The 21,472-nt window shown below is 70.4% G+C and overlaps 4 protein-coding genes across 4 annotated transcripts; 1 reads left to right on the forward strand and 3 right to left on the reverse strand.

The window, feature by feature from the left end:
- Positions 1-578: 578 nt before the first annotated feature.
- On the reverse strand, positions 579-6,950 carry U2AF2 (U2 small nuclear RNA auxiliary factor 2). Its single transcript, XM_052779498.1, is given in 19 exon segments — positions 579-596; positions 598-612; positions 614-715; positions 1,429-1,677; positions 2,973-3,002; positions 3,004-3,060; positions 3,489-3,545; positions 3,547-3,612; positions 3,876-3,908; positions 3,910-3,956; positions 4,381-4,423; positions 4,425-4,526; positions 4,607-4,723; positions 4,957-5,043; positions 5,045-5,109; positions 5,205-5,229; positions 5,231-5,429; positions 5,554-5,689; positions 6,359-6,950. Coding segments are annotated over 19 exon segments (1,497 nt in total). The 5' UTR covers positions 6,408-6,950.
- A 1,323-nt stretch (positions 6,951-8,273) lies between these two features.
- Positions 8,274-12,074, reverse strand: CCDC106 (coiled-coil domain containing 106). The gene is given in 8 exon segments (XM_052779504.1): positions 8,274-8,638; positions 9,606-9,729; positions 9,732-9,823; positions 10,327-10,458; positions 10,839-10,884; positions 10,886-10,947; positions 11,213-11,291; positions 11,951-12,074. Coding segments are annotated over 8 exon segments (864 nt in total). The 5' UTR covers positions 11,963-12,074; the 3' UTR covers positions 8,274-8,321.
- Positions 12,075-12,733: 659 nt separating this feature from the next.
- On the forward strand, positions 12,734-14,879 carry LOC128138190 (zinc finger protein 581-like). The gene is made up of 2 exons (XM_052779499.1): positions 12,734-12,837; positions 13,439-14,879. The coding sequence occupies exons 1-2, from the start codon at positions 12,734-12,736 to the stop codon at positions 14,007-14,009; spliced, it is 675 nt and encodes a 224-aa protein (XP_052635459.1). The 3' UTR covers positions 14,010-14,879.
- A 1,599-nt stretch (positions 14,880-16,478) lies between these two features.
- On the reverse strand, positions 16,479-20,317 carry ZNF865 (zinc finger protein 865). Its single transcript, XM_052779522.1, is given in 18 exon segments — positions 16,479-16,736; positions 16,738-16,971; positions 16,973-17,110; positions 17,112-17,228; positions 17,230-17,297; positions 17,300-17,378; positions 17,380-17,883; positions 17,885-18,001; positions 18,004-18,159; positions 18,161-18,382; positions 18,384-18,600; positions 18,602-18,987; positions 18,989-19,027; positions 19,029-19,134; positions 19,136-19,282; positions 19,284-19,522; positions 19,524-19,664; positions 20,257-20,317. Coding segments are annotated over 17 exon segments (3,003 nt in total). The 5' UTR covers positions 19,638-19,664; positions 20,257-20,317; the 3' UTR covers positions 16,479-16,616.
- Positions 20,318-21,472: the final 1,155 nt, after the last annotated feature.

Raw genomic sequence — 21,472 nt, forward strand, 5'->3', positions numbered from 1 at the left:
GGGGGGATGCCACCCCCAAGAACCCCGACTGGCCGGGCTGCAAGCACTGGGAGGGGTCCCACTAACCCCCCCCACCCTACTGCTGCACCAGGATGCCTGGGTGCCCCCCCAGACACCTGGGTGTGTCCCCCCCAATCAGCTCAATAAAGCAGCATTACCTGGACACCCGGGCCCACGGCAGTGGCCCCCCCGCAAATGCAGAAGCAGGGGGGGGCAGTCCCCCATACTGGGGCAGGGGGGGCCTCCTCTCCCCACCCCCGCCAGCGAGACGCAGACCCCAGAGAATTGGAAAAATGGTTTAATTAGGGGGGGGGCGGCGGGAGAGGGGGGGGTCCCCCAACTCCGTATGACACGGGGGGGGGCCGGGCCGGAGGTGGGGGGAGGGGGGCCCCCCCATTTTCGCCAATACGAAACGCCACAGAAGGGGGGGCGGGGAGGGTACCCCCCCAGTGCTGGTTTCTCGTCGTAGCGCTCGCCTCCCCCTCCCCTCCCTCCCCGCCCCCCTACTGTGGCGTTTCGTATTGGCGCAAACTGGGGGGGCCCCTCCCCCACCTCGGCCGGCCCCCCCCCACCGGGGGCTACCAGAAGTCGCGGCGGGTGGTAGGAGTCGGGGGTCGCAGTACTTGGTGACGACGACTCTGTTGGCGAACTTGCGGCCGGTCAGGCCCTGCATCGCCTTCTGGCAGTCGAAGACCGAGGTGAACTCCACAAAGATCTGGGGGGGGGGGCGGGAGTTTGTTGAGGGGGGGGTCACGGGGTGACCCAGGCATCCGGCTGCCCCCCCCAGAGCCTGCCCCGCATCACCCCCCCCCACCCAAGGGGAACCCCATGTGGGGCTGCCCGAGTCCTGGGGCTGGGGCCGCACATCGGCCCCCCCGAGGGACCCCGGGGTTGGGGGGCCCACATCTGCCCCCCCCCCGCCGAGGGACCCCGGGGCGCAGGCACCGTCCCCTCCACAGGGGAGCTTTGGTGTCGGCGTTCCCTCGTGTCTGGGCGCTGTCCCTGTCCCCACAGGGTGTCCAGTTGCTGTCCCTGTGGGGTACTGGGGTGTCTGGGGAATTGTCCTTGTCCCCACTGCCACATCCCTATGGGGTTCTGGGGTGTCTGGGAATTGTCCTTGTCCCCACTGCCATGTCCCCACGAGGTTCTGGTGTATCTGGGAATTGTCCTTGTCCCCACGCCGATGTCCCCACGGTGTACTGGGGCGTCCAGTCCACTGTCCCTGTCCCCACGGGGTTCTGGGGTGTCTGGGAATTGTCCTTGTCCCCACTGCCGCATCCCCACGGGGTTCTGGGAATTGTCCTTGTCCCCACTGCCACGTCCCCACGGGGTTCTGGGGTGCCTGGGTGCTGTCCTCGTCCCCCTGCCCCGTCCCCACAGGTCACCCGTGCACCACCACCCCCCCCGGCCCCTTCTCCCGTCTCCCACCTTTCCGCATCCGGGCACCTCGACGCCGTCGACGGGCCGGGGGATCTCGATGGATTTGACGAGGCCGTACTTGCCGCACTCGTCCCGCACGTCCTCCACGATCTCCTCGTACTCCTCGTCGTCCAGCAGCTCCTCGGGCAGCACCATGTTCATCAGGCACAGCACCTCCGTCGGGTGGCCGCCCATCTGCACCTGCGAGCTCATCAGCCCGGGCACCTGCAGCGTCACCGGGGTCTGGTTTATCGTGCTCTGGTGAGGGGGGGGGGAGGGGGGGGGCGACAGCGGGGGGGTTAGGGGGGCGTGACGGGACCCCGCTGCGCCCCGCCCCGACACGGGGGGGTGTCCCCCAGACCCCCCTGGGGACCCCCAGCTCCCTAGAGATGGGGACGAGGGCATCCTGGTGTCCCCGCGTTCCACCCCCAGGACGGGACCTGGGCATCCCGGCTGCTCCCCGGCCGCCCCCCCTGCAGGGACCCCCCAGTTCACTGGGGATGGGGACGAGGGGTCCTGGCTGCCCCCCAGCCCCTGCCCGAAAGAGAGAACCCAGGCGTCCTGGCACCCCCCCCCCAGCCCCCCAGATCGCTGGAAACACGGACAAGGGGTCCCGGCGCCTCCACGCTACCCTGGGAAAGGAGCCAGAGCTCCTGGCACCCCCCAAGAGGACCCAAGTGTCCTAGTGTCCCACAGCCCCCCCCGCCCCCGGACCCCCCCAGCTCCCTGGGGATGGGGACAAGGTGTCCCGGGGCCCCCCACACCCCCCCAGAAGTGGACCCAGGCGTGCTGGTGCCCCCAGACACCCCTGGAGACCCCCTGGCTTGCTGGGGATGGGGACGAGGCATCCTGGTGCCCCCATGTCCCTCCAAGAACACCCCCAGCTCCCTTGGGATGGGGACAAGGCGCCCTGGCAACCCCCCCACCCCACCCCCAGTTCACGGAGCATGGGGACAAAAGATCCTGGCACCCCCATGTTCCCTTGGGGACCCCCAGCATGCTGGGGATGGGGGATAAGGTGTTCTGGTACCCCCCACAGCCCCCAGGAAGGGGCCCAGACATCCTGGCTGTCCCCCCCCCAGGGAACCCCAGCTTGCTGGGGACAGGGACAAGGGGTCCTGGTGCCCCCATACCCCTCCCCGGGGACCCCCATACTCCCCCAAAGAGAACCCAGGTGTCCAGGGTGCCCTCCAGAGAACCCAGCCATCCTGGAACCCAACAGCCCCCCCCAGAAGATAACCCAGGCGTCCTGGTGCCCCTAGACCCCCCCTGAGGAAAGGGCCCAGGCATCTGGGACACCCCCCGCAAGAGGACCCAGGCATCCCGGCACCCCCCACGCACTCCCGCAAGGACTCTCTGGCTCCCTGGGGACACAGACAAGGTGTCCTGGCACCCCCATACCCCCCCTAGAAAAGAACCCAGGCATCCTGGAGCTCCCCCTCTCCCTCTCAGAAGAAGACACAGGCCCTTCTCCCACCCCGGGGGGGGACCCCAGTGTCCGTCCCTCCCCTCCCCACCCCGGGGGGACCCCCGGCGTCCGGCACCCCACTCACCAGGGTGGCGTTCTTGGCCCCCACGCTGGCCCCTCTGCACCAGCAGCTTCTTGTCGCCCAGCTGCATCCCGTTGAGCCCAGCGATGGCCTGGGGAGGGAGAACGACACGGGGGGAAACGGGGGGGTCACCACGGGGTTTGGGGGAACCAACCAAGTTTGGGGCACCCTAAGAGGCCCTGAGGGTGCGGTGGCAGGTGTGGGGGGAGCTCAGGGTGCTTAGTTCCCCTCTCTTGTCCCAGAGCAGAATTTTGGAGGAGCCTGGCTCTGCCCGCCACCCCCCAAAAAGGCAAATGATTTGGGGAGAAGGAATGATGCTTGCAGCCCCCCTGGGGTACCCCGAGGGGCTGGGGAGGGGGGTCCCCCAAAACCATCAGGGGATCCCCAAGCCTAGCAGCATCTCCCCACTGGCTTTCGGGGCATATTCTAGGGGCATTTTGGGCACAAAAAGCCCTAGAGATACCCGGGGGGGATCAGGGGGGGTTTTGGGGGTCCCCAAGGTGGGGTTTTGGGGGATACCTGGTCGGTGACGTTGATGTCGACGTACTCGCAGAAGGCGTAGCCCTTGGAGAGGCCGGGTGGCGCTGTCCTTCACCAGGTTGAAGGCTTTCAGCGGCCCGAAAGATGTCAGCAGCTCCTTCACCTGGGGGGGGGGGCACAACGGGGGGTGCGTGGCAGCTCTAGGACATCCCCCCCAGCACCAGGAACCCCCCCCACGGCACTGGGAATCCCACCCTGAAACACCATGGGGATCCTGGCCACTGCTTCCCCCCCTCCCCCCCAATTCCTGCCCCCATCAATGGAAAACTCAGCTGAGCAGAGGAATGGGGTTCCCCCACTCCTCCTCCACTGTGACACCCCCCCCCAAGTTGGGGGGGGGCCTCTAGGATCATGCCCCCTTCTCACCTGGTCATCATTCAGGTAGTTGGGGAGACCCCCGAATGAAAAGCTTGTGAGCGGAGTCGGGCACCACTGTGGAGACGACGCCTGGGGGGGGGGGGGACATGGCTGTGAGTTGGGGGGGGAAGAGGGAGCCCCCCCAGGACCAAACCAGCACTGGGGGGGAGCTCCGGTATGGCTGGAAAAGGGGCACGCCCCAGAACTACCCCCCCATCTACAAATACATTTTGAAAAAGAAACAGTCCAATCAGGAAAGGGGGGGGCACCCTCCAGTGGCCACCCCCCTTCCAAATGCCCTTCGTGTGGGGGGGAACCAGCTCACCCCAAAAGGGGAGGGGAGCCCCCAGGGGGGCCCACAGCCATTTTGTCCCCCCCGTCAGAGAAAGAAGGACCCACAGCAATGGAGCCCCGGGCTAGGGGAGGGGGTTCCCCAGCACTGTGCGCCCCCCCCCGCCACCTGCCTATCAAGGTGTGGGGGGCCCCTGAGGGTTTTGGGGCCCCCTCCACTCACCCGGCACGTAGACGGAGGGATTCTCCGACATGCCGGGCAGCGGGCTGGTAGTCGTGAGGGCGACGGATCTTCAGCGACTGCCCTTGGAAGATGATCCCGTCGAAGGCCATCGCCTGCGTTCGGTTTTTCGTTTCCACCGAGCGGAACTGGGGGGACACACGTGCCTTAGGGACCCCCCCACGGGCACCATGCCCCCCTCCCCAGCACACCTTGAACCCCGTTTTACCTCCAAAAAGGCGAAATTCTTATCCTGGTTGATCTGCACGGCCAGGACGGGGTTTCCCGGTGCCTGGGTCAGCCCCCCCAGCCGCATCTGGGCATTGAAGAAATCCATCATGGCTTCCTAAAATGAGAGAGGGTATAAAAGAAAAAATAGGAGTACACGACAGAAACAAAAGTGGGGGGGGGGGGGCGGCGTACCCCCCACCAGGCAGCGGGGACCGGGGAGGGAGGCTGAAGGCTCCGTCTCGCGGCAGGAGGGGTTCCTCCATCGGCGTGCCCAACCCCTCAGCCCCGAAACGGCGTCGGGTGCCAAATCCTGCCCCCCGCCTCGCTCCTGCCCACCCCCCCAAATACCTCGGTGATGCCGAAGGGGATGTTGCCGACGTAGAGGCGCCGGGCCTGCCGCGTCATCTGGCTGCCCACCACCGGCACCGGCGTGGGGGGTGACGGCCAAACCGTCAGGGGTCATGGTGGGCAGCAGCGCCGTGGCCGGGATCTGCCCCGCGGCTGGAAAACGGAGGGAGGAGGGGAAGGGGGCACCGTCAGGGCCAGGGGGGGTTCTGGGGGGGGCTTGGGGAGGGGCCCGGGGAGCGGGCACACACCTTGCATGGCTTTGTACTGCATGGGGGGTGATGTGCTCGAAGCCGGGGGGCGGCACGTCCCAGTACTTGCGGATCTTCTTCTTTTTCTCGTGGCGGGGGGAGCGGCTGGTGGGGGGGGGGGCACAATGGGGTGAGGCGGGGGGCTGAGCATCCCCTTGTGCCCCCCCCCCCCCAACAGACCGTCCCAGACTCACCTCAGGGGGTCCCGAAAGGCTCAGGGGCGACCTGCAAGGAAAAGGAGACCCCGTTACAGTGGGTGCCATAGCTGACTCCCTCCTTTAATTAAGGTGGGGGAGTCGCAGCCCCCGCTGCCCCCCCCAAAAAGGGGACCCAGGTGCAGGGGTGATACCGGCGCCGCCGGCGGTCGCGGGAGACGCTGCGTTGATCCCGGTTCCTCCGGTCCCGGCTGCGGCTCCGGCGTTTCCGGTCCCGGCTGCGGGAGCGGCTGTGGCTGCGCTTCCGGTGCCGGTTCTCCTTGTCACGCTCTGGGGGGGACACACACAAAGGGGGGGGGGGTTAGGTGGGGGGTCAGCAGCCACCCAACCCCCCCCGCCCCTCCCAGAGGCAGCACCCCACCCCCCCCAGGCCTGGGACCCCCCCACTAGCGTGGGCTAGGGGTCCCCATCCCCTCGGGGTGGGGTAGGGGGGGGCGCATAGGGACCCGCGTGGGGGGGAGCACATGGTGGGGAGGGCAGCATATGGAGGGAGAGCTGCCCCTTCCCAGGACACCCCGAAATAAGGTGGGGGGGTCAGCAACCGGGGTGGGGGGGCACCGCGACCCCCCCCCCCAGGCACCGAAGCGGGGGGGGGGGCTGAGGAATTTCTCGGGGGGGGGAGCCCCCCCAAAGGGAGCACAGCCTAGGGGGGCAGGGACCCCCCTCTTATGGGGAACGGGGGGGAGCCCCCCCTCAAAGGGAGGACCGGGGGGGGGGGCAGAGACCCCCAATGGGGGCGATGGGGGGTGCAGCCCCCCGCAGGGGACCGGGGCAGCCCCCCCCCCCGCCCCAGGGAGCACCCCATGGGGGGGGGGATACCCCAAAGGGGGGGCAGGGCCCCCCCCCCCGGGCCCGGGTGGGGGGCGGGGCGGGCCCGGCGGCGGGTGGGGGAGGGGCGGCGGCGGCGCGGTGGGGGCGGGGCGCCGCCCCCGCCGGTACCTTGTTTGTTCTCGTTGAGCTGCCGCTCGAACTCGTCGAAGTCCGACATGGCGGCGGCGGCCCCGGCTCCAGCCCCGGCCCCGCTCCCGGTTCCTGGTTCCCGGTTCGGCCTCGGCCCCGGCCCCGCTCCCGGCTCCGACCCCCGCGCAGGCCGCGGCGGCACCGTCCCCCCGCTCGGCAACGCTCGGCCACTTCCGGCCCCGCGCTCGGCAGCTTCCGGCCGCCGCTCGGGGCTCCTCGGGCGACGCTCGGCCCTTTCCGGCGGCGCTCGGCCTGTTCCGGCAGCGCTCGGCTCGTTCCGGCGACGCTCGGCTCGTTCCGGCGGCGCTCGGCCCTTTCCGGCAACGCTCGGCTCTCCCCGCTCGCTTCTTTCCGGAAGAGCTCGGCTCTCCTCAGGCTTCTTCCGCCACGCTGCTACGCTACTTCCGGCGGGGACCTCACTGACTTCCGGCCGCCGCTCCGCGCTTCGGCCACCAGGGAACGGGAAGGAACAGCCGCGTTCCGCCGCCCCGGCGGGGTCCCGCCGCCTCCGCCCTCCCGGTGAGCGCTGGGAGAGCCTCCCTGCACGGCTCGGTACCGTCCGGCCGCCACCTCGGCCGTGCTTCCGCTTCCGCCCAGGCGACTTCCGGCGGGCTGGCCCCGCCCCGCAGGTCGCCCCTTCGGCAGTTTCCGCCCCCGCTCGGCTCCACTTCGGCTCCTTCCCCGCCCCTTGCCGAGAGCACTTCCGGCGGGGGAGCGGAAGTGTCGTTCGGGGAGGCGGGGTCACGCGGGCCCCACGGGGGACACGCGCCCCCGGTGACACCGGAGGGTCCCGTGACCCCCGACCCCGTCCCTGACCCCCCCAGTGCCATGACCCCTGACCCCAGAATTGACCCCCTGGCCACCCATGACCGCTGACCCTCCCGTGATCCCCGGGGCCCTCCGACCCCAGAATTGACCCCCTGACCCCTGACCCCCAAGCAGCCAGGCAGAAGCGCCGCACTTAGCCCAAATCTCGGCGTTTTTCTGTTTATTCGCTGTTTTCCCGCCTCTTTTTCTTTTTTTTTTTTGGTGGTTTTTTTTCCCCTTTTTTCGTTTTTTTCTTCTTTTCCTGGTTTTTCCCTCAGCTGGGGGGGCACAGGAGGAGCAGGGGGGGGACGACGGGGGGGACCCCCATGGCGGGGGGCAGGACCCCCCTCAGCCTGAGCCCTGGGGGGGGAGGGGGGGCCACAGGGGGTGTCTGGGGGGGTCTCACACCCCACCAGGGGGGCATGTGGGGGGGTCAGGCTGGTTCTGGGGGGTCCCGTCCTGGGGGGGGGGGAGTTGTGGGGGGTGTCCTGTCCCACTGAGGGAGTGCGGGGGGAGGTCAGGCTGGCTCGGGGGGGGGGTCCTACCCTGGTACGGGAGCGTGGGGGGGGGGTCCCACTCTGTGTGGGGAATGAGTGGGGGTCCGGGGGGGGCCCTGTCCCACTGGGGGGAGCAAGTTGGGGGGGAGGTCAAGCTGGTTCTGGGGGGCTCCTGTCTGGCAGTGGGGGACGAGTGTGGGGTCTGGGGGGGGTCCCCAGCCCATGGGGGGGCACGTGGGGGTCCTGGAGGGCGGTCCTGTCCCGGTATGGGAGCGAGCGGGGGGGTCCCGCCATGCGGGGGGAGCAGGCGAGGAGGGGCCAGGCTGGTTCTGGGGGGGGTGCTGTCCTGGTACGGGAGCGAGTTGGGGGGTCCCAGCGTGTCGGGGGGCTCCTGTCTGGCAGCGGGGGACGAGCGTGGGGTTCGGGGGGGGGGGGTCCCAGCCCACGGGGGGGGGCACGGGGGGGGTCCTGGCGGGGAGAGGGGTCCCGTCCTGGTACACGAGCGAGTGGGGGGGGGGGGGTGTCCCGCCATGCCGGGGGGGCAGGCAGGCAGGCGGGGTGTCAGGCTGGTTCCGGAGGGCGGGGGGGGGGGCGTCCCAGGCGGGGTCGGGGGGCTCCCACCCCACCCGGGGGGGGTCTCACCGCTTGAAGCGGTAGGTGATGGGCAGCAGCAGTTTGCTCTTCTTGAGGGCCTGGACCTTCTGGAGGGTGTCGGGGTCGAGGGCGAGGAAGCAGCGGCGCGAGTACTCCAGCAGCCGCTCCTTGGAGGGGTCGAACTCCCCCACCTCCGCCAGCTTCTCGGGGGCCACCAGCAGCAGCTCGGCGATGGGGGTGGTCAGCGCCACCGTGTTGCGGTCGACGCGGTGGTGCTCGAAGGCCCGGCTCATGCTCTTCAGCTTCTGGAAGGTGGTCAGGATCTTCTTGTAGCGGGAGAGGACCCCGTCGGCGTCCTTCACTGCGGGGGGGGTTTGGGGACGGGGGGGGACGGGGATGGGAGACAAGGGGGGACAGGGACACGAGACGGGGGGACAGGGACATGGGGACACAGGGACATGGGGACGGGGGGGAGAGGGATGGGAGACAAGGGGGGGACAGGGACACGAGGACACGGGGATGGGGAGAGGGATGGGAGATGGGGGACGGGGGACACAGGGATGGGGATATGGGGACACAAGGACAGGGATGGGGACACGGGGGATGGGGGACAGGGACACGGGGACACAAGGACAGGGATGGGGGACACAGGGACATGGGGACACAAAGACAGGGATGGGGACACAGGGACATGGGGACACAGGGGACGAGAATACAGAGATGGGGACGCAAGTGGGGGACATGGCGACAAGGAGGGATGCGGACACGGGGACACAGGCATGGGGATAGGGACATGGGGACAGGGGGATACAGGGGTAAGGGACATGGAGACATGGGGATGGGGGCCAGGGGACATGGGGATAGAGGACAGAGGGATGGGGCACATGGGACACAGGGATGGGGACATGGGGGACATGGGAACGGAGACACGGGAGGGTGGGGGACATGGGGACAGGGTGATACAGGGATGGGGACAGGGATGGGGACGTGGGGATGGGGGATACAGGGACATGGGGACAGGGACAGAGGGGGACAGGGATGGAGGCACATGGGGATGGGGGACAAGAGGGACAGACGTGGGGGGACACGGGCCAGCGCCGGGGGCAGGGACAGGGCAGAGAAGAGACACCGTCACCTCTAGCGATGGCCCCCGGCATGCAGGGGGGGGACACGACATGGTGGCCTGGGGGGGTCCCGGAGGGGACCCGGGTGACCCTGCGGGGTCTGGGGTGGGACCCTGCTGTCCCCAGGGGGTCCCCATAGGTCCCGAGAGGCTCAGGGGGGGTCCCAGTGTCCCCAGAGGGTCCCGGCGTCCCCAGGGGTCTCACCCCGCTGCCGCTCGCGGGTCCGGGCTTTGCCGACGCGGCGCCGGGCGACGCCGCTTTTGGGTTTTTGCCGGCGCCGGTCGCCGGCGCCGCCGTCCTCGGAGGGGGCCGAGGGAGGAGGCGACGCTGTCGTTGTCCGTCACCTCCCCGTTGCGGGGGGTCCCCCGCGTCCCCCCGCCGCGGCACCGCCTTCCCGCGGCCGTGCTCCTCTGCGGGCAGCGCTCAGTGCCGGGGGGACCCAGGCGTCCGGGCCCCACCCCCCAAACGTCCCCCGAATCGGTGTCCCCACACCCCCCTGCCACGAGCATCCCCATGTCCCCCGTGTCCCCCCCAGCCCCATGCCTCCCTGCCCCCCCGTCCCTGTGTCCCTCTGCGTCCCTCCCCATCCCTGTCTCCCCACGTCCCCCCATAACCCCCCATCCCCACGTCCCTGTGTCCCCCCAGACCCTGTATCCCCCGTCCCCATGTACCCCTGTCCCTCTGTCCCCCCCAAGCCCCCTGACTCTGTCCCCCCCCCGTCCCCCGGTCCCCATACCCCTGTCCCCCTGTACCCCCAGACCCCATGTCCCCCCCCAAACCTCCTGCCCCTGTCCCCCCACGTCCCCCAGACCCCAAGTCCCCCCCTGCCCCGAGCCTCCCCACATCCCCGAGCCCCCCCAGACCCCCTGCCCTGAGCATCCCCCCATGTCCCCCCCCCCGTGTCCCCCTCACCGTCCCCCCCCGCGGGCGCCCGAGATGAACTTGTCGAGCTGGCAGCGCAGGAAATCCCGCTCCTCCTCCAGGTCCTCGATGCGCTTCTGCAGCCAGGCGTTGCGCTCCAGGGCCAGGTGCAGCTGCGCCCGCGCCCCGGGGGGCTCTGGGGACCCCCGGGGACCCCCACCCTCAGACCCCGCGTCCGGGGGACCCCCCAGCGTGGGGACCCCCAGCCCCGCGTCCCCAGGGACCCCCCAGCTGGGGCACCCCCCAGCCCCCCCATCCTGGGGACCCTCTGTGCCCCGGGGGGCTCTGGGGACCCCCAACCTCAGCCCCACGTCCCAGGGGACCCCCGGCTCGGGCACCCCCAGCCCCATGACCCCAGGGAGCCTGCCCCCCCACCCCAGCCAGCTTGGGGGGCCCCCACCCCCCTGGGGACCCCCGCACCCTGTGACAACCCCCCCCCCCAAAGGGACCCAGGCATCCAGGGTGCTGCCCACCACCCCCCCAAAAAAGGGACGCAGGCATCCGGGTGCACCCCACCTTCAAAGCTGCTCTGGGGGGGGCTAAGGCTGTAGAAGATGGGGGGGCTCGACATGGGGGGGCTCCTCGAAAGGGATGGAGATCTCGAAGGCCTCCTCGTCCTTCTTCACTGTGGGGGGGGACATGGGGGGGGTCACCATCACCCCACCAGCCCCCCCCCCCGGGGCACCCCAACCCCCCCAGCACCCCCCAAGAGGGTCCCTGCCTCCCCCGGGGGGGCCCTGACCCCTCCTATAGAGTCCTGCCCCCCCCCCAAATCCCCCCTGGGTCTTCCCAGCCCCCCCCCGAAACCCCCTGGGGCATCCCCACCATCTCCAGGGTCCCTGCCCCTCCCCTTGGGCACCCCCCAGAGCCCCCCCCGAGCCCCCCAGTACCGGGTCGGCGGCGGCGCTCGGCCATGGCGGGGACCCCCCCCCGGCCCCCCCCGCTGTCTCCGGGCACCTCGGCTGGACGCTGCCGGGGGGGGACGGGGGGGTCACCAGGGTGCGGCAGCACCTCGACCCCCCCCCCCCGGGACCCCCCCAAATCCCTGGGACCCCCCCAGGGACACCCCCCATGAAAGGACTCCCCAACCGAGACCCCCCCCCCCAGGAACCCCTCCACACCACGACACCCCCCAGGACCCCCCCAAACCGGGACCCCCCCCACCGGGACCCTCCCAGGACCCCCCCAAACCGGGATCCCCCCCGAAGGCCTCCCCCCCACCTGGATCCACGCCGAGACCCCCCCGGACCCCCCAAACCCGGAGAGCCCCCCCCCGGACCCCCCGCGAGGACCCCCAAACCCGATCTCCCCCCCCAAACCAGTGAACACCCAGACCGAGAACCCCCGAGACCCCCCCCAAATCGTGACCTCCCGCACCGGGACCCCCCCCGCACCGGGACCGCCTCCCCCCCAAAACCGCCCCCCCCCCCAAAAAAAAACGGGACCCCCCCCCCAAACAGGGACCCCTTCATGGGGGGGGGGTCCCCCCCAAACTGGGCGCAGGGGGCGGGGGGGAGCGGGGGGCCGGTGGCGGGGGGTCCCTATGGGGGGGTCCCGGTTTGGGGGGGGGTCCCGGTTTGGGGGGGGGTCCCGGTGGGGGGGGGTCCCGGCCGAGCCCCCGCGCTCACCCCGCTCCGCATCCGCCCGGCGGCCGCCGCCCGGGCAGGGACCGTCTGCAAAGAGCCGCCGGGGAGCGACGGCGAAAGGCGTCGAGGGGGGGGGACACACACGATACTACCGGGGGGGGGGGGCGCGGGCCCCGGTCCTCCGCCCCCCCCCCCCGCCAACTCTGCCGCCCCTCCCCGCCTCCGCCCGCTCCCCTCCCCCCCCAACCCACCCCCACCCCCGGGGATGTTTTTCGGCTCCGCTCTGGAGCGTCTCTTTCGCGACGCTCCCTGAGCCGCCGCCCGCCCCCGCCGCCCGCGCAGAGACCGGGGCAAAATTCCGAGCGCGGCCGCGAGCGAAAGACGAAGCGGGGGGGGGGGTGGGGGGGGGTGGGGGGAGCGTCGCGAAAGAGCCGCCCCTGAGCAGAAGCGAAAAACATCCCCCGGGGGGGGGGAGCGGTTCTCCCCTACCGCCGCCGCGGGGAGCGCGTGGGGTGGACACGGACACGCGTGTGCGCGCGGGAGCCCCTGCACGGACACACGCGCAGGCAGACACGCGCTGCGGCGCTGTGCACTGACACGCGTGGGGCCGTGGCGGGGAGCGGGTGTCGCCGAAGTGCAGAAGCACCGCGTCCCCCCGTGGGGTGCGTGGGGCTGCGGGGCGGGGGGGGCGGGCGGGAAAGAACGCGTCTCCGCGCGGCGTTTCCACCCGGACACCAAACGCTGCGACACCGGCGCGGGCCGAGCCCCCCCCCCCCCCCCCCCACCGGGCGCCCCCCTCCCGCCCCGCGGGGCCCGGCGACCCCGATGCGGCGGCCCCGGACGCCCCCCCCCGCCCCCCGGGCTCGCAGCCGGGGTCGGTCCCGACCGGAGACGCCGCGGCCTGAGCGGGGCCCCATGAAGGGCCCGAGGTGGGGCCCGGGGCGCGGAGGCCGCCGGGAGGTAACGGGGGGCAGCGGGGGGGGTAGTGGGGGGGGGACACGGGACCGGGGGGGGGGTGGCAGCGGCGTTCGGGACCTGCCCCACATCCCTGGGAACGCGGGCGTTCGGGACCCCCAGGTCTGCCCCCCCCCGGGGTCCCCGGTGTGCAGGACGCCCAGATCTCCCCCCACCCCTGGGGACCCGGGCCCCCCCCGTGTACCCCCCCAAGGAACGCAGGCGCTCGGGACCCCCAGATCTGCCCCTCCCCAGGGACACAACACACGGGACCCCCAGATCTGCCCCACATCCCTGGGGACCCAGGCGTCCTGGACCCCCATGTCGCCCCACCCCTGGGGACCCCTATATCTCTCCCCTCCCCCATTCCTGGGAACCCAGGCACTCGGGACCCCCGTATCCCCCCACCCCGGGGGACCCAGGCGTCTGGGACCCCCAGATCTGCCCCACATCCCCGGGGACCCCCATATCTCCCAACCCTGCTGCCAGGAACCCAGGCGCCTGGGACCCCCACCTCGCCCCCCACCCCCCGTTCCCCTCCACCTCCCCCCTAACCCCCCCCTCCTCTCCCCACAGCCGCACCGAGACCCCCAGCCACCCCCCGCCGCCGCCCCCCGCCCCGCCGCCGCCGCCGCCGCCCTCACCACCGCCCGTGGACCCTCCGTCCTCTTCCTCCTCGACCTCTCGCCGTGGGTCCAGCCCCCCGTCCGGGGGTCGCTACCTTCTGATCGACAACCAAGGGCTGCCCTACACGGTGCTGGTGGCCGAACCGGGGGGTCCCGGGACCCTCCGTCGCGCCTTCTCCTGCCCGGTTTGCGGCCGTTCCTTCGAGTACCTCTCCTACCTGCAGCGTCACAGCATCACCCACTCGGAGCACAAGCCCCACGTCTGCCGCGCCTGCGGCAAAGCCTTCAAGAGAACGTCCCACCTGGAACGCCACAAATACACCCACGCCGGCCGCAAGCCCCACGCCTGCCCCCTCTGCCCCCGACGTTTCCGGGACTCGGGGGAGCTGGCCCACCACCAACGGGTGCACACGGGGGAACGACCCTTCCAGTGTCCCCACTGCCACATGCGTTTCGGGGAGAGGAACACCCTCCAGCGACACGTCAGGCGCAAGCATCTGCCCCGGCCGCCTGCGCCGTGATGGCGGCGGAGGGGGGTGGTGATTGGGGGGGGGCGGGGGGGGGAATGGGACGTGGAGAGGTGGTGGATGTGGGGCTTGTGGAAGGGTGGTGGGCCTGGGGCTTCTGCACGGAGGGATGGTGGCCCTGGAGCTCATCGTGGAGGGATGGTGGTCCCGGGGCTCGTCGCGGTGAGATGGTGGTTCTGGGGTTGGGGACGTGGAGGGTTGGTGGCCCTGGAGCTCGTCGTGGGGAGGTGGTGGCTCCAGGGCCCGTCATGGAGGGATAGTGGCCATGGGGTTGGGGACATGGAAAGATGGTGGCTCCAGGGCTCGTCATGGCAAGATGGTGGTTCTGGGGTTGGGGACGTGGAGGGATGGTGGCCCTGGAGCTTGTCGTGGAGGGATGGTGGCTCCAGGGCCTGTCATGGAGGGATAGTGGCCATGGGGTTGGGGACATGGAAGGATGGTGGCTCCAGGGCTCACGCATGGAGCTGGTCCTGGAGAGATGGTGACCCTGGGGTTGGTGACACGGGAGATGGTGGCCCTGGAGCTCGTCGTGGAGGGATGGTGGTCCTGGGGTTGGGGACGTGGCAAGATGGTGGTCCTGGGTCTTGTCATAGAGGGATGGTGGCCAAGGGTTTGGGGATGTGGAGAGATGGTGGCCCTGGTGCTCATCGTGGAGGGATGGTGGCCCTGCGGCTGGGGACGTGGAAGGATGGTGGCCTCGGGGCTCCTGCACGGAGGGACGGTGGCCCTGGGGACGGGGTCCGCGCTGCCCGCCCCCCTGTGAAGCTGCTCCCCCCGACCCCCGTGCGAAGCCCCCCTGGCTCTCCCCCACTTGATGTTGTTTTTTTTTTTAATTATTATTAAAAAGCTCTTTTTTGGTTTTTCCTTTTCTCTCCTGTTGTCTCATTCGGGGCGGGGGGGCGGGCAATAGCCTGAAAACCAATGGCTGACGGCCAACACCCAACCACGAACCACCCCCCACCCACCCACCCCTGAACCCCCGCGCCAACCAACACACCGGCCCCTCAACCAACCCACCTGTCTGTGGTCCAACCAATCAACCAAACCCACCCATGATCCAACCCACCCATCAACTAACCAACCCACCCGTGATCCAACCAATCAACCAACCAACCCACCCATCAACCAGCCAACCCACCCATGATCCCACCAACCCATCCACCAACCCACCCATGATCCAACCAACTCATCAACCAACCAACCCCTCATCCAACCAACCTGTCCGTGGTCCAACCAATCAACTAACCAACCCACTAACCAACCCACCCATGATCCAACCAACCCCTCAACCAACCAACCTGTCCGTGGTCCAACCAATCAACTAACCAACCCACCCATGATCCAACCCACCCATGATCCAACCAACCCCTCAACCAACCAACCTGTCCGTGGTCCAACCAATCAACTAACCAACCCACTAACCAACCCACCCATGATCCAACCAACCCATCAACCAACCAACCCCCCCAGCCCCGCTGGCGCTGGAAGGAGCCATCCCCACGGTCGCATCCACGGTTTAATATCGGCTTCGTCTGTACATCCCCGGGTCGGACGCCGCGGTCCCCGCCCATCACTGCGGTGAGCTGCAGCCGGTCTCTGCCCGTGCCGGGGACCCCCCCTTGCCAGGCAGGGGGTGCGGAAACTCTCTATTATAGATATTTTTTTTTTATATATATATATATTTATATTTATATTTGCATTTATTTATAGACCTGCGGTGTTAAAAAATCCCTCTGGGGCGAGGAGGGCCGTTGGGGGGGGGTGTCTCCCACGCCCCAGCCCCCCCATGGGGACCCAGGTGTCCGGGCTCAGCATGGGGGGCGCTGGGGGGTGTGTGTCATGTCCGTGCACCCCGGGGATGGCATTCCCCCATGTCCTTTGGGCCGGGCTGCACCATGGCAAGCTGTGCCAAGCTGTGCTGTGCCACGCTGTCCTGCGCCAAGCCGTGCTGGGCCGTGTTGCGCCGTGATGAGCTGCACCGAGCCGAGCCGGGCTGTGCCGAGTTGCGCTGCGCCATGACAAGCCGTGCCGAGCTGCGCAGGGCCATATTACACCTCGATGAGCCATGCCGAGCCTCGCTGCACCACGCAGAGCTGTGCCGAGACCCGTTATCCTACGCCAAGCCTTGCTGCACCACGCCGAGCCGTGCCAAGACCCATTGCCCTGTGCCGAGCCGTGCTGCACCACGCCGAGCTGCGCTGAGTCCCATGCTGAGCCACGTTGCACCACGCTGAGCCATGCCGAGCCCCGTTGCCCCGTGCTGAGCCGTGTTGCACCATGCCGAGCCCCGTTGCACCACGATAAGCCGCGTTGCACCACGCCGAGCCCCGGTTGCCCCGTGCTGAGCCGTGTTGCACCACGCCGAGCCCCGTTGCACCACGATAAGCCACGTTGCGCCACGCGAGCCCCGTTGCTCCGCGCCGAGCCACGCTGCACCACGCCAAGCTGTGCCGAGACCCGCTGCGCCGCACCAAGTTGCGCCGAGCCCCGTCGCGTCACGATGATCCACATCGCACCGCGCCGAGCCCCTGCCGCAGCACCCGGCCCCACCACCACCTCCCCATCCCATCGGGCGCCCACCGCCGCCGCCGCGCCCCGTCCTCAGGCGTCCTTGTGTGCCAGGGCGGCCAGGCGCTCGAGCTTGTGGCCGTGCCGGTGCTTCTTGAGTCCGTAGGTGTTCCGGAAGGCTTCGCCGCAGGTGCTGCACTTGAAGGGGCGCCCCGCCCTGGTGGGTCTGCAGGTGTTTGCTGAAGTACTTGGGGTCCTTGAAGAGCTTGAGGCAGGCGGAGCAGCGCAGGTCGCGTCGTGCGTCGTGCGAGCGCTGGTGCCGCAGAATGGAGGACAGGTAGAAGAAGCTCTTGCCGCAAAGCTCGCAGCGGTAAACCTTCTCGCCCAGGTGAACGCGCCGGTGTTCCAGGAGGTTGGAACGGTAACGGAAGGTCTTGCCGCAGGTTTTGGCAACGTTGGGGGCGGGCGACGACGTGGAGGCGTTGGTGCTCGGCCAGGCTAGAGGACTGGGCGAAGCGCTTGTTGCAGAGGGCACACTTGTAGGCGCGCTCGCCGGTGTGCACCACCTTGTGCTGCCGCAGGTACCAGGGAGCGCAGGAAGCCGCGGCCGCAGACGGCGCAACGGTAAGGCCGTTCCTCGGTGTGGCAACGTTGGTGCCGCATCAGCAACGCCGCTTCCCAAAACCGCTTCCCGCAAACCGAGCAACCGAAATGGCGTTTTCTGCAGGTGCCGGCGCCGGTGCAGCAGCAGGTCGTAGGCGCCGGCGAAGCTTTGCCGCAGACGCCGCAGGCCAGCGTCCGCCGCACCAGGTGGACGTACTTGTGGGTCACCAGCCCCAAGAAGTGCTTGAAGCTCTTGCCCGCAGGTGCCGCAGGTGAAACGCTCGCCGCTCGGCACTACCGGGTGCTCCTCGGGGGGCTGCAGCCCACTCTCGGCCGGCGGCCCCCCCTCGGGCAGCAGCCGCTCGGGGGCGGCTTGGTGAACCAGCTTGTGCCACATCAGGTTCTCGATGAAGCCGAAAGCTTTGCCGCAGGCGTCGCAGCCGTAGGGTTTCTCCCCGGCGTGGGCTTCCTTGTGGTTGACCGCGCGGAAGAGGTCGGGGAAACGCTCGCCGCATTCGCCGCAGCCATAGCTCAGCCCCTCGGGGGGGGTCCCGGCACCCCCCAACCCGCAGGGCAAGGGCAGCCGGTGGATCTGCTTGTGCCGGGTCAGGCTCTGGGGGTAGCCGAAGGCTTTGCCGCAGAGCTCGCACTTGTAGGGCCGCTCGCGGGTGTGCACCACGTGGTGCTTGCTGAGGTGGAAGGACTCACGGAAGCGCTTCCCGCAGACGGCGCACTGGTGCGGCTTCTCCCCGGTGTGGGATCCGCTCGTGCCGCTTCAGCGTCTCTCGACGGCCAAACGCCCGCCCGCAGATGCCGCAGCCGAAACTCTTCCCCGGCGCCAGCAACGCGGCCGGGCGGGGGGGACAAGAAGCCCCCGGCACCGTCGGCCGCCTTCACCTCCCCCTCCGGTGCCACATAGGCACCAGGGAACACGGGGCACCGCCGCCGCCGTTCCCTTGGGGACGCCGGGGTACGCCACCGCGCCGGCCTTGGGGCCGGCGTGGACCTGCCGGTGCCGCAGCAGGCTCTGCGGGGGCGGCATAGGCTTTGCCACAGACCTCGCACTTGTAGTCGGGGCGCTGGCCGCTGTGGGCGGCTTGGTGCCGCAGCAGGTACGCCGGATCCCGAAACTCCTTCCCGCAGACGGCGCAGGGCACCCGCAGCAGCCCCGAGTGCGTCTTGACGTGGCGGGTGAGGCTCTCGCGCCGGTTGAAGCTCTTGGCACACACCGAGCAGCTGAAGGGCTTCTCGCCGGTTGTGGATGATCTGGTGCTGGTGGAGGTGGCTCGGCTTCTTGAAGACCTTCCAGCACAGCGAGCAGGTGAAGGGGCCGTCCGGGGCAGTGCCGCTGGGTGCTGGGGGCGGCACCGCCGGGCGCCAAAGTGACCCCGCCGGGCGCCGGGATGACCCGCTCGGCGCCAGGATGACCCCGCCGGGCGCCGGGGATGACGCCGCTGGGTGCCGGGATGACGCCGCTCAGCGCCGCGTTGACCCCGTTAGGCGCCGCGTTGACCCCGTTGGGTGCCACGCTGACCCCGTTGGGTGCCGGCATAACCCCGCTCGCTGCTAGGCTGACCCCGTTGGGTGCCGCGTTGACTCCGTTGGGCGCCACGTTGACCCCGCCTCGCCAACGGGTTGACTCCATTGGGTGCCGGCAAGACCCCACCGGCCCCGTTGGGTGCCGGCATGACCCCGGAGGTGGTGGCCACTGCCGCGGGGGGTGACGCCGGGCAGCGCCGCCGTCCTCGGCAGCTTCCTTGTGGCAGCGTCGGTGGCGGATGAGGCTGGAGACGTGGTTATAGGTGCGGCCACAGGTGCCGCACTCATAGGGCCGCTCGCCGCTGTGCACCAGCATGTGCTGCAACCAGGTGAGACGACTGCTTGAAGGACTTCTGGCAGACCGCCGCAGGGAAAGCGCCGCTCCATGAAATACTTCAGCCGGCGGAAATAACTCTTCTCGTCCTTCGACGCCGCCTCCGGGGGGGCCGGGGGGGGCTGCCGGGGTCCCCGCCGCCGCTGCCGCCGTCCCCGTCGTCACCGCCACCGTCCCACCCCGTTTCAGCCCCCCGAAGATGTGCTGGTGGCTGGAGAGGTCCACGATGCCCCACTGGGGCGCGTTGAAGGCGCCGGCGGCCTCAAAGAGGGGCTGCGGCGGGGGGGGGCACAGCCGGGCTGGGGTACGGGGGGGCCCCCGCTTGCACCCCCACGCTGCCCTCCGCCTTTTTCGGCTGGGCGGAGGAAGAGGAAGAGGAGGAGGAGGAGGAAGAGGAGGCGCCGCCTTCGGCCTTGAAGTCCTTGTGCTTGGCGGCAGGGGGGCGGTCGAAGGGGGGGGCGCCGGGCGGGGGGGGGTAGTCGAAGGGGGGCTGGGGGCAGGGGAGGGCGGGCAGGGTTTTGGGGGTGCTCGTGGCCGTAGGGCTCCATGGGCTCGAAGCGCTGGTGGTTGAGGAACTCGAGGAAGTCGAAGGGGTAGCTCTGGAAGTGAACGCTCTCGTCGCTGACGTTGGCTTCCATCTCCGCCCGGGGACGGGGGGCTGCGACCTGGCGGGGGGGGTGGGGGGGGGTCGTGAGAGGTGGGGGGGGGTCGGGGAGGTTATCCCCAGGCCTGGGGAGGAGCTCAGAGGTGGGATGTGGGGTGCCCTTGGGGTTTTTGGAGGGGCAGGAGGCGGGTGGGGGTCAGGAGGGGCCCAGAGCTGGGATGTGGAGCTGGGTCATGGGGTTCATTTGGGTTTTTGGGGGGCTTTGAGGTCGGGGGGGGACGACAGGGGGTGGATGGGCTGGGAATGAGCTCAGAGGCGGGATGTGGGGCTGGGCCGGGGCGTCCCCTCGGCTTTTTCTGGGGGCGGAGGGGGTGGATGGGGGTCAGGAGGAGCCCAGAGGCGGGATGTGGGGCTGGGTCATGGGGTCTCCTTGGCTTTTTGGGGGGGCTGTGAGGTCTGGGGGAGGACAGGGGGTGGATGGTGCTGAGCAGGAGCCCAGAGCCGAGACGTGGGGCTGGGCGTCCCCTTGGCTTTTTAGGGGGGGGCTGTGAAGTCGGGGGGGGGGGGCTATGGGCTCCCCTCGGCCTTGGGGGGTCAATGGAGCCCGGGGCGGCCCCGGCAGCGATGGGGGGGGGGGGGAGAGTGTCACTCACCTGGGGGTGAACCAGGCCCGTCCGTCCGGGGCCGGGGGGGGTCGGGCCGGGGGGGTGGGGTGCGGGGCCGGGGCCGCCCTGGAGCCCCGCACGGACGGGCCTGGCCGGACGCGCCTCCCCCGCCGGAGCCGGAACCCCCCGGCCGGGACCACGTGACGCGAGCCCCGCCCCCCGGCCCCCACAATCCTTTGCGGCACCTTGGAGAATGGGGGGGGACGGGGGACCCGGGACACCGGGAAAACCCGCCTGCCGCCCCCACCCCCAGGCGGGAGATGGGGGGTCGCGGAGACACCACCACCCCCCCCCCCGAGCCGGGATGGGGGCGGGGAGGGTGAAGGGGGCGGGGGGCGTTGCCCACACTAAAGATGGCGCCGCGGCGCCCTCCTCCCCCGGCCAAGATGGCGGCCGCTGCCCGGCGCCGAACGGGGCCCGAGACAAGATGGCGGCTGCCCGCACCCAAGATGGCGCCCGGAGGGTGTCGCCCGCAACCAAGATGGCGGCCCGTGACTCCCCAGTGCCCACTTCAAAGATGGCCGTCGGTGGGAAGGGAGGAGGGGGGGGGAGCTGCTCCGGCCAATCAGAGCCGCGGATTTGGAGGGGGGGATGGGGCTGTGGACCACTCCCAGGGGCGGAAATGACGACACGCCCCGCGGGGAGCCGTGAGGACGGGGGCGCCGGACGCCGCGTCCCCGCGTTGGGAGGCCGCGGGGGGTGGAGTGGGTGACGTCACGGCTCGGGACCTCGTCACGTGGGGGGGGGGTCGCGGGGGTTCCCCGCAGGACCGTGTGCCCCTCCCCCAGGGCGGTCCCGGACGCCGGGGTCCCGCCCCCGGCCCCGCCCTGCCGGGCGCGGCTCCTTTAAGAGCGCGGCCCCTTTAAGAGCTCGCCCGCCCCCTCCCCTCCCCCGCCCCCGGGCGGGCACGTGCGGCCCCACGTGCTCGCGGGCCCCTCAGGCCTCGCCCCCCGCTCCCGCCCCTATTGGCCAAAACTGGGTCAGGCCCCGCCTACCGCGCGCCGTCCCATTGGCTAAATCTAGGTCAGAACCCCCCCCCTCCTCCGCCCCCCCCGCGGCGCCGATGGCCGCGCCGCATGACCGCCGGCCCCGCCCCCCCGCGCCCCTATTGGCCGCGGTGGGCGCCAGGGGGGCGGGGGTCTGGCAGAGGGGAGGAGCTCCGCCCTTTGCGGGGAGGGGCGGGGCGACACCTGCAGCGGGGGCG

Source organism: Harpia harpyja, unplaced genomic scaffold (assembly GCF_026419915.1).
Source record: "Harpia harpyja isolate bHarHar1 unplaced genomic scaffold, bHarHar1 primary haplotype URTXT_28telo, whole genome shotgun sequence".
Taxonomy (NCBI): Eukaryota; Metazoa; Chordata; class Aves; order Accipitriformes; family Accipitridae; genus Harpia; species Harpia harpyja.